This window comes from Nipponia nippon, unplaced genomic scaffold (assembly GCF_047370975.1).
Source record: "Nipponia nippon isolate SJK-2023a ecotype South Korea unplaced genomic scaffold, ASM4737097v1 scaffold_27, whole genome shotgun sequence".
Taxonomy (NCBI): Eukaryota; Metazoa; Chordata; class Aves; order Pelecaniformes; family Threskiornithidae; genus Nipponia; species Nipponia nippon.
In genome coordinates, this window is record NW_028262344.1 from 5,120,850 (window position 1) to 5,130,433 (window position 9,584).

Below are 9,584 nucleotides of genomic sequence, written 5' to 3' on the forward strand. Positions count from 1 at the left end.
TGGATTGAAGATGGCAGGAGGCAGGCAGGCTGAGCTGCAACTGTCCATCTGTACAGGTCCTACGTTTAGATAGGATATCCTTGATTTAAAAGTCTTCCTGAGGTGCAGAGACCAGTGGGATTTCTCAGAAATGGTGCTGGGAGGAGAAAAATCTGCCACTGATAAGATAGTCCAGAGCGAGCACCAGTCAGCTGGGGAGCTGAGCTCTGTCCTGTGGGTCAGCCCCGTTGGTCTGCTCTGCACAGGGGTCAGTTGCTTTGTTTCACTAGGACATCAGACAGGTCCTCTGTGCCCTCCAGCTTCAGATTCTGGGAATACAAAAGAAAAGCTAAGTTTCACAAAGCCAGACTCTTCCCCTCTGAGTCTGAAGGCCCAGCACAAAAAAAACCCCACACAATGAAGGTTCAGAACAACCCCAGCCCCTTCTGTCACCATCAGTGCATGCAAGACCAAGGCTTCCTGTCAGCTGTTGCTTTGGAGTCTGAAATGCTCACAACACTTAGAAGAACACTGAGCAACAAAGTGCTCACCCCTCTGCTGCCAGACCCAAGGACAAGAAAGGACAGACAGCAGTTAGGCTGGAAATGCTCCAAGTGCTTAACCACGGGCTCTCGTTCCGGTGCATCAGCCCAATTTACATTCGCTATAAGCATGAAACAAGGACTTAAGTTGAGAAGTCCTGATGTAGCCCTGACATAGCAAGAAAACGGCCCTGCTCCCAGTGCTTTCAACTGCACATTTCACCCGCTGCTCCTACCACGTCTCCTGTGTGCACACTGTGCTTACCTTCTCGTTTGCCAAATGCAAGAGGCAGGCGAAGGCTAAGGGGACAGACAGATTGTTAGCCATCGCAGAAGGCAGCCTACAAAAGAGAAGGGAGGAGGTTAGGATGGCCAGAGCCTACTGAAACCCAATGGATGGAGCATGCCTGCAAGGACCAGGTCGCCAAAGATTAGCTCTTCCCCAGGAATCCGGTTTTCTCTACCTTTCCCCTCCCACTAGCAAAGAATTTGCCAAGCTGAATGCAACCCATAGCTCCCCCAGGGAAGCCCAGAGAGCAAGAGAAGATATTTTTCCCCATCAGGGTTCAGTTAGCAGGTTGTAATAGACACAGGAGGGGTCAGTGTTTGCCCAAGCTCAGCTGAAGCCTGCCCCCATCTTCAGTCCAACCTTTTTTAGGGCCTCCCTACCTGTGAAGCAGTTCCTTTGTGATGCTGCTGAAGACCTTCTCGCCTGCTACCACTGATGTGTTTATCTCTTTCTCTGCACCTTCCATCTATTTAGCAAAAAGACAGACACTGCTGAGACAGATTTTGCTCCCCAGTACTCAGACTTGTGTTCAGAGAAAAACCACTGCAAGTTGCACTCATTCTGTCCTTACCAACCATCCCGTGGGAGCAAGACTACTAGAACGGAATTGCTGCTAAACCTGCCCAAGACTGCCTCTGCAGGAGTTAAGCACAGTTGCCTGCAGGGCATTCTCTTATCCTCAGGCCTATTGAGGTATCTGGCTCCCCCTGCACTCACCTCTGCCACTGTTTGTTTCTTCTGTCCATCAGTCAAGAGGTCCCACATGTTTTTCTTCAACCTCTTCATGTCCATTTTCTTGGCTCTTTGCATACTGAATTGCTATCTTATTGACCTGTGGAAAAGAAGTCTAGGGTTACCTGAGAGCAACTGAGCAGAAGCAGCAGCATTATCCTCAATCAGGACCACAGGAACAATCAAAACATGGTTCTCCTTGGGAACAATGGTGAATACTATCTTACTACTAAACCTTTGATTTTTAATTTCCTTCTCTTACGCAAGGGTTCATCTGGGAATAAAGTGTCCAGCAGCAAACCCAGCAGATCCTGCACCAGGGAAACTGCTGTCTCAGGACTTCTAATCACTCGAGGTGTTGCGAGACTGCTCCAGACCTGCCCAGTGAGCAGCTCACAGCTTGGCGCAATGCGAGTCCTTACCTTCTGGGGTTCAGCAATGAGGTTCAGCTCTCCGTACGTTGTGATATTGACATCGCCGACAACCCTGTTGAGTTCAGCGTCTTGACCCTCAGGGTGGGCAGTAAGGTTGAACTCCCCCATCAGGCCTATGAATGGAATGGGGTCGTTATCATCATCGCTGTCTGCAGCCTGATCAAGAAGAGAGATAGCAGCGAGGCCACCCAGAGACATCTTTGAGGAGCCAGACGTGTCCTGCACTGAGATAACAAGAGCACCTGCCTCTCAGGAGGGTGGCGATACCTGCCCGCCTTCCCCATGGAACATGTTCTTATTCAGCCTCTCCCCACGGCGCTTAGGCTGGGCTAAGGCTAAACCCAAGGGAGATCTAGAGCGCAGAATATCAAAAGACTGTTCTACAGGGAAAGATAACAGAGACGACGGCTCTCCTGCCAGCGTGGGACCAGACTAGACTTGTCACAAACAGACTCAAGAGGCAGCACTGGCCTGGCAGACCTGAAGCTTTAGAAGAAATCTGCTTCAATGGGAGCTTGAAACAGCTGGGAGCAAACCTCACTGTGCAGAGATGACTGCAGAGGTGAGCAATGGCATTTACTCCTACTTAGGGCACAGGTGTATGGAAAAGGCTGGAATGGAGTTTCTGCAACAAGCTGACTGGCAAACACCAAAGGCAGAGAGTTTAGTTGATGTTGTTAGAGTGAGGGGACAGGGGTCTGTGCAGAGACTCCTGAAGCTTTGTCATAATCTGCAGCTCCAATTCGTTTTCACTAGTAATTAATTCTGGACACAGATTCTTCCTAAATTATTCCCATCACATATCAAATACAGGCAACAGAAAGAAATCTTCTTGTTCCAGTTACCTGCAATGCAGGGCAGAAATTGGAGGTGTCATTGGGGTTGTTGTAATCGTACTCGCCGATCTCATCTTCGTGATCCGATGAGTTGTTCGGCTCAGACATCCTGCAGAGCTACAAAAACAGAAGTCAGGAAAGGAAAAACTCCAAACACTTCCCCAAGCAATGCCTGCACCTTGTTCTTTCATCACCTCCCTTTTTCCCAGCCTGCTGGCTCTTCCTCCTCCTCCTCCTTGTATACCAGCCCTCTAGCAAGCCCCTTGCAAAGCACAACAGCTAAGCACAGCCGCTTCAGCATCCACAGGTGGGTCAGTTCAGTGAGAGATGCCTGTCTCCAGCCCTGAGGAGCATCCCGAAGCACTTCAAGCTTCAAGGTGAAGAGTGGTTTTGTGCATGGAATCATTGCCAATGTGCTTTTAGAGAAGACTCTTACCTTAACAGCTGGTTTGAGGAACAGCTGGAGAATGTTGTTAGGGTCATAGTTGAAGTCTGAGGGAAGAGTGGTGCTCTTCACATTCTGGCTTTCCAGAATGAATTTGGCTAGAGTTACAGATGCCTGGGGAAGGTAATAAATACCGTTACCTATGAGCTATCCACTACTTGGAAGATTAATGCACAAATAAGTGCTTTGAACACAGGTCTTCGTCTGAAAGGAGGCAAGTTCTGAGATGCCTCCAAAGAGGAGTTCCACACTGGTCCAGTTAGTGCACCCAGTGGCTTCTCCACAGCATCCTGGGACACACAGCTGGACCTGCAGGGTCTTTTGACTGGCAGAATATAAACCAGGAAGAATCCAGCCTGATTCCCCACCCTAAGGTTGGTAAAATGCTACTTGTAACGTGACCTAGAGTCAGAAGACCTTGCACCAAGGAACATACATGATGTTGGGTTTACAGCACCAGTTTCACAGGAGCATGAGATGAGCCATTTGCAGACGACAGTTCCAAGACACACTGATAAGGCAAAAGAGAGCAGAAAGAGGAAGAAACTCAGCACGTACCTTGGTCTTATGGAAATACACCTCAAAGTCAATATCTTCATCAAAGTTTATTTCAAATGCTTTCTTTACACTCCTTTTCTTGGCCTCTTTTTCAGAGTCAGCATCTACTGCAGAAAGGAAGGAAACTATCAGTGCTTTGTGACAGAGTAAGGACAACAAGCTCACTCATAACTTGAGCATCTGCTCCACATAGAAAGGTCACCTACAAGGACTTTTCCCTTCAGAAAGCAATAGGTGTTGTTCTGAGCTTCATGTTTTAAAGGGATCAGTATCTTTTTATAGAAGCAGAAAGTGTAATGTAATCTTCAGTTTTTATGCAGAAGGAGGGAAACAACAGCAGGAGCTGTACTAGTGCTAGTATCTCCTATTGCTGCAGTGAGAGACACCCCCTCAACTTTGAGCATCATTAACAAACCCAAACAATAGAGAATGTGTTAGACACCAAAGGATCCGGGTGTGACTGATCACCGTGTGATCCTGCTGTCTGAACTCAGTACTGCTTCCCATCTGGCTAGAAAAGAGCCATGCAGGCTTGTCCCCTTCTTTACTGTCCCTACTTTATGACTCGGACATCACACATCTCCAAAGGTAAGCAGGACCTGGCAGTAGCTGCATCTGTAGCGTATGAGCCGCTGTCTCTAAATACGTACGTTTGTGTTGAGGTTTGAAACGCCAGTGCTCTGGGCCAGCCCACATTGACAGAGTTCGGGGACTGAAGTAGGAATATTCCCCCAGTTTCATGGAGAGATGAAGGCACATGGACCCGATGTCTCCCTCTCCAAAAGGAACGGCATCAGTTCTGGAAAGAGCACACATGCTGCTCAGTGAAAGCATTCCTTTGGCACACACCGGGCCTGAGCATGCATTTAATACCCAGATCAGCTCTGTACAGACATGGCCCGCTCCCTCTGCCAGCAGGTGTGCAGGACTCCTGCTCTTTAATCAGTGAAAGATACTGCGGGTGTTCGCCATCTGGGGTCTGCGAGGCTGCCGCAAAAACAGAGGTGGATTTGCCAAAGGGCAGGCTGGAAACTGGGCAGCAGAGTGAGCAGACAAGCAATCACTCTGGGGAAACGTGACCTCTGGGGAAACGAAAAGGTCCTCTTGGAGGGTAGAGATATTACTGTAATGCATTCCTGGATGTATCCGAAACTTGAGCAGAAAGCAAGCTATAGCCAGATGGGAAACGTGTACACAGTAAATTAAAGATTCCCCAGAGAGCTGCCAGAAGTTGTCGCTTGCTAGCAAAGCACAGCGATGGATTTTCAGTGATTACTTACCTCTCGCTCTTGCGGACCGTTCCAAAGGAGCTGAGGTTTTCTGTGAATTCCCCAATCTTGTCTGCTGCTGCGCTCCTGGGAGAGTCAGAATTGCAGTCATCACCTGGCAGAGTGGGAACACAGTCTTCCGCATCGCTGTCTATCTCCGCATTGAAATCGAACGCTTGGTCGCTCTTCTTAAATTTATCCCACAGGGCTGACACCGACTGTAGGAGAAGAAAGCACTCAGGAAAAAAATTGCAGGATATCAGCGGCCCTGCAGTGCAACACCTCACTGCCCTGCATATTTCGGAGATCACTTTGGAGGTGAGCACAGAATAAGGCTCAAGTATCCCACCCGGCACAGAGCTAACAAACATACCTCATCATGGGATTCAGCATCCCACTTTGTAAACTGGAAACCAGCCAGCGAAGAGCAGATGGGGCGTTTTTCAATGCACTGTGCTAGCAGGGCTAGAAACAAGGAGAGCAAGGGGGAGAGATTTGATATAGGATGAAGCAACCAGCACCTAAAACAAGTGCCAGGCATTAAATCATTCTTAAAGCCACATATGTAGGCAGCCCTTCTTGCACATAGGGCAGCGCAGGACTCGGTGCAAAAGCAGCTGGGCTCATTTCTCAGCAGAAAGGGAGAGTTCAGTTGCTACCCTAACTCGAGGGTGGGCATAACACTGAGAATCTTATCAGAGCAGCGGGGTTTGGTAGTATGTACAGGCTCAAAACACTCTAAGAAGGTCAGTCCTTAACCTGGAGCACACTAATCTCAACAGCTGCACAGCTCAGACCATGCATACGTGCTGTGTGACAGACCTGCCAGAGGTTAAGCTACATGTAGTGATCTAAAATGTACAAAGCTTCTGTTTTTCCAGCAACCAGTCTCAACTTGAGCAGGTCAGAGCAATGGTGCCACAGGGTAGCCAAGCAGTGGACAAGAGCACAAGTCAAGCTGGCCGAGACTAAAACGAGGACACTTGGGAGATGAAAAGGATCGAAAGGTCTGGATGGCCCCCTTTGCTTCGCGGTTACCGGCACTCACGCTTTAAATCTGTCACTTTCACAGGATCGGCGTTTGGCAGCATGAGTGTCTCTGAAGAAGGGAGAGGCACGATCTTTGAGTCAAAGAGGAGCTCACTGTGGCAACTTTGGGTACGCAGCCCGGTGAGGAAAATGCCAGCTGTGCTGCATTCATCAAAAGATGCAGCTGTTTTCTGGAACATGGGATCAACCTACAGGTAGGGAATGAAGCAGAGAATCAAGGAATGGAGTAGATGGAAGGGGTGAAGCAGGTCTCTGCAGGAAACATTTAAGTACAGATCTGAAGGGAGAATGACCCACACATCTTTCTCAGTGAGGAGAGAGCTCTCACAGCTGCCTCGCACAGGAGGAATATACATGACTAGGAACAATCTTGCTATAATAGCAGAATTCACAGACGTGCATGTGAATGCTAGAGCCCAAGAGAGGAATGCACAATAAGGAAAACAATAGAAATGAGAAAGATGAGACGACATCTCCTTTCCCTCACCAGAACGCAGCTGCTACAGCAGCCCCCCTCCACCCACCTCACATCTGCGATTAGCATCCGACACATTGATGTTATTCAAGTTCTGCTCAACAGTTTTGAATGAGTGCTTTTTCTTTTTCTGAACCGTCTTGACAGACTCAGGAGCTGCACTGTCTTCTAAAAGGAAAAGAAGAACAAGTTACACTTAGAAAACTTGCTAAAATACCCTATGGAGGGATAGCACAACTTTTACTTCAGTTTGTACGACAAACACAGAAATCCTGTGGGCATGAAGTTACCCAATTAGGTATCTATTAACATGAACCACCAATGTTTCATTGGCTGGATGCTGCATTTCTTTTTATCGACTCTATTTTATCTTAACAGCACATTTTTGTTACAAAGCCAAGGACAGCAAAGAGTGGGGCACTTCATTCTTTATCTTTCAGATTAGGCCACCTTTGGTTTGCATTCAAATCTGACAGGCCAAATCGTTGAATACAGGATTGAGCAACAGATTCAGGTTCTCATCTCAACCCTCCCTGCTCAAGCACCCAGGCAAACTAATTCGATATTTCCCAGCCCTTGAAAACTGAAGTTAGTGATAATCTCCTAGATGTACAAAGTGCTTTGAAATTCACAGGTGCTATGTAAGTACACTGACATTTCTCTTACGGGCAGGTGCAACAGCAACAGCTTAACAGAAAATAAGTGAATGGCACACCTCCTTCTGGGCTGTCCACGTTTTTTGTAGGTGCCGAGTCCTTGCCTAAGCCTCCCAGAACTTTGTAGGTATCTGCATGGACCGCGTCCACGCGCACGGCGTAAATCTTCGCACTGGCATCAAGCGTGCCAGCTGCTATCTGACAGGAGGAACAAAGGATGCAATTTTTAGTTGGAAGGGAAAAACTCTAATCTAGAAGATGCAAACGCAGAAGTCAAGCTGCAGACCTGAATTTCTGAATGCTCTGTATTACAAGCAAAATTGTGAACAACTGGAAAAGGATCTATCCTGAAACCTACTGGAGACCTAGGTGCACAGCAGGGGTCAATATGTGTCTTCCCAGGCAGAGTCTACAGTTTGGTTTATCAGGTCTTTTGGAAGGGATCACACAGAAGAATATTTAAAGTTGCCAAGATTAAGCAATGGGGAGAAGCAGAAAGGTGCAGACTTACATCTGCCAAGAGACCTCTCCTTCATGCCTTCTTTTGGGTCGTCCTCTTGGTATCATTCTATTTTCCCAAATTATGAAGTCAAAAGAGGTGAAGCGCAGGAGATGCCAAGTGCCCTTTTCGATCACAGACCCCCCCAGGAAGGTGAAGGACCACCCACTGAAAACCTGTGCACTGTTTCCCATCCCTTTCTCAGTTTCATCAACCATAAGACAGCTAGCTCAGGGGTTCCTTGAGGCCACATTCAAAAGCTCTGCCATTTGTTCATTCACCCAAGAATTCAGTTCTCCCTCCTAGCATCAGTGAACTATTATAGCAAGTAAGTCTTTGCCCTGGCAAGTTCTTATTCTGATCCATCCCGGATCAAAATTAGCCCGGGAGTTAGCCACACTAACTTCCTTTCTTTTCCAGCCTTGTTTTGTTACTGGTTGTAATACCCAGTATTTACCTCAGAAGCATCACAAGTCTTACTTTTAAATAAGCTCTCCTTTTGAGGGACCACAACTGAAAGAATTCAGCCTTTAATTTCTGTGGTATAAAAGGATTCAACACTGTAAGCTTCTGTGAAAAGTGACCGTGCTGCCTCTACCAGATATTTTTAGTGGAAGTAACCAGCTCAGTTACCTTCAGCATTATTTGAGGTTTGTTATTGACTAAACCTTAGGCTAAATGCCAGTCGGAGACAAAGCACCACTGTGACCAGGCAGGGATTCCTCTCACCTTGAAGTTGGTCAGTTCAGAGTCCTTCTGTTTCAGGATCTCGGTCATATAGTCTATCAGGTGTAAGCCAAAGGCATTCTTCGTGGTGATTTTCTGAAATAAAGCACAGGTCAGAACTGATCCCCTAGAAAATGACATCTGTCAAAATGGACTGAACCCTCATCCTGTGGGGGTATTTGCAGCAGGACCAAGGGGATACGGTCTGTGCCAGGTCCTGCTTTGTTACTGCTGTGAAGGCAGCAACAGACGCCCAGATATGGGCATGGCTTGGATCAGGGACGTGGCTCAGAGGGCTTGGAGGAAGAATAACTGCGTAGCCAAGGCTCAAGGAGTTTAAAATCCCTCCCGGCCTTGCAACCACTGCCAGAGGGAGGTGGTGTGAGAGGGGCCGGGATCAGGAGCCCTCCCCGAGGCGGCCGACTCACGTTCTCGGCGGAGAGCTTGATGCAGGTGCTGTAGTGGTCCGAGATCTGAGCGTTGGTCCAGCGGGGGAGGGCCGGCAGCCATGCCTCCGCCTGCCTGGGGGAGACACGGTGGTTTGGGGACCCTCCTCCTCCACGTACCTCTCCCCTCCCTCCCCACAGCTCCTCACACCGGGCCCGGCCGTACCTGGGCGCGGGTGAGGCGAGGCCCAGGGGCGAGTCGGTGCTGCCGAGATGGACGTCGGTGGCCCTCGACCGCCGGCGTTGCCGCCTCTCGTGTTCATCGTCGTTACCGGGGCACTCGGCCAGCACGGGGGTGCCGGTGCTACCGAGGGACCGCGGGGCGGGGGAGGCGGCCGGGGCCCGGCGCGGTGTCGGGACGCTCATCCTCACGGCGCCTCAGGCCCGCCGCTGTCTCCGCCCCGCCCACTCCTCCCCTACCGACCAATCGGCGCGCGGTTCGGTCGGCCGGCGACCAATCGAACGAGCGGCGTTCCGCCCCGCCCCGTCGGGTTTGAATCGCCGCGCGCGCCTGCAGCACGCATGCGCCGGGCGCAACGGCCGCGGCGGGGGCGGGGCGCGGCCCCTCGGTCCCAGTCGGGGACCGGCCGCCCCGGGGCTAGCTGCCTGCCCCCTCGCTGGCCCGGGGTTGCCCCCCGGGGGGTGGCAA

General features: G+C 49.8%; 1 protein-coding gene across 1 annotated transcript; it reads right to left on the bottom strand.

The window, feature by feature from the left end:
- Nucleotides 1-92: 92 nt before the first annotated feature.
- NCAPH (non-SMC condensin I complex subunit H) lies at nt 93-9,320 on the bottom strand. The gene is given in 18 exon segments (XM_087763023.1): nt 93-308; nt 787-862; nt 1,191-1,276; nt 1,528-1,612; nt 1,614-1,642; nt 1,965-2,132; nt 2,822-2,929; nt 3,249-3,371; nt 3,816-3,919; nt 4,466-4,614; nt 5,096-5,301; nt 5,457-5,548; nt 6,132-6,321; nt 6,658-6,776; nt 7,324-7,462; nt 8,493-8,585; nt 8,918-9,011; nt 9,102-9,320. Coding segments are annotated over 18 exon segments (2,121 nt in total). The 5' UTR covers nt 9,302-9,320; the 3' UTR covers nt 93-248.
- Nucleotides 9,321-9,584: the final 264 nt, after the last annotated feature.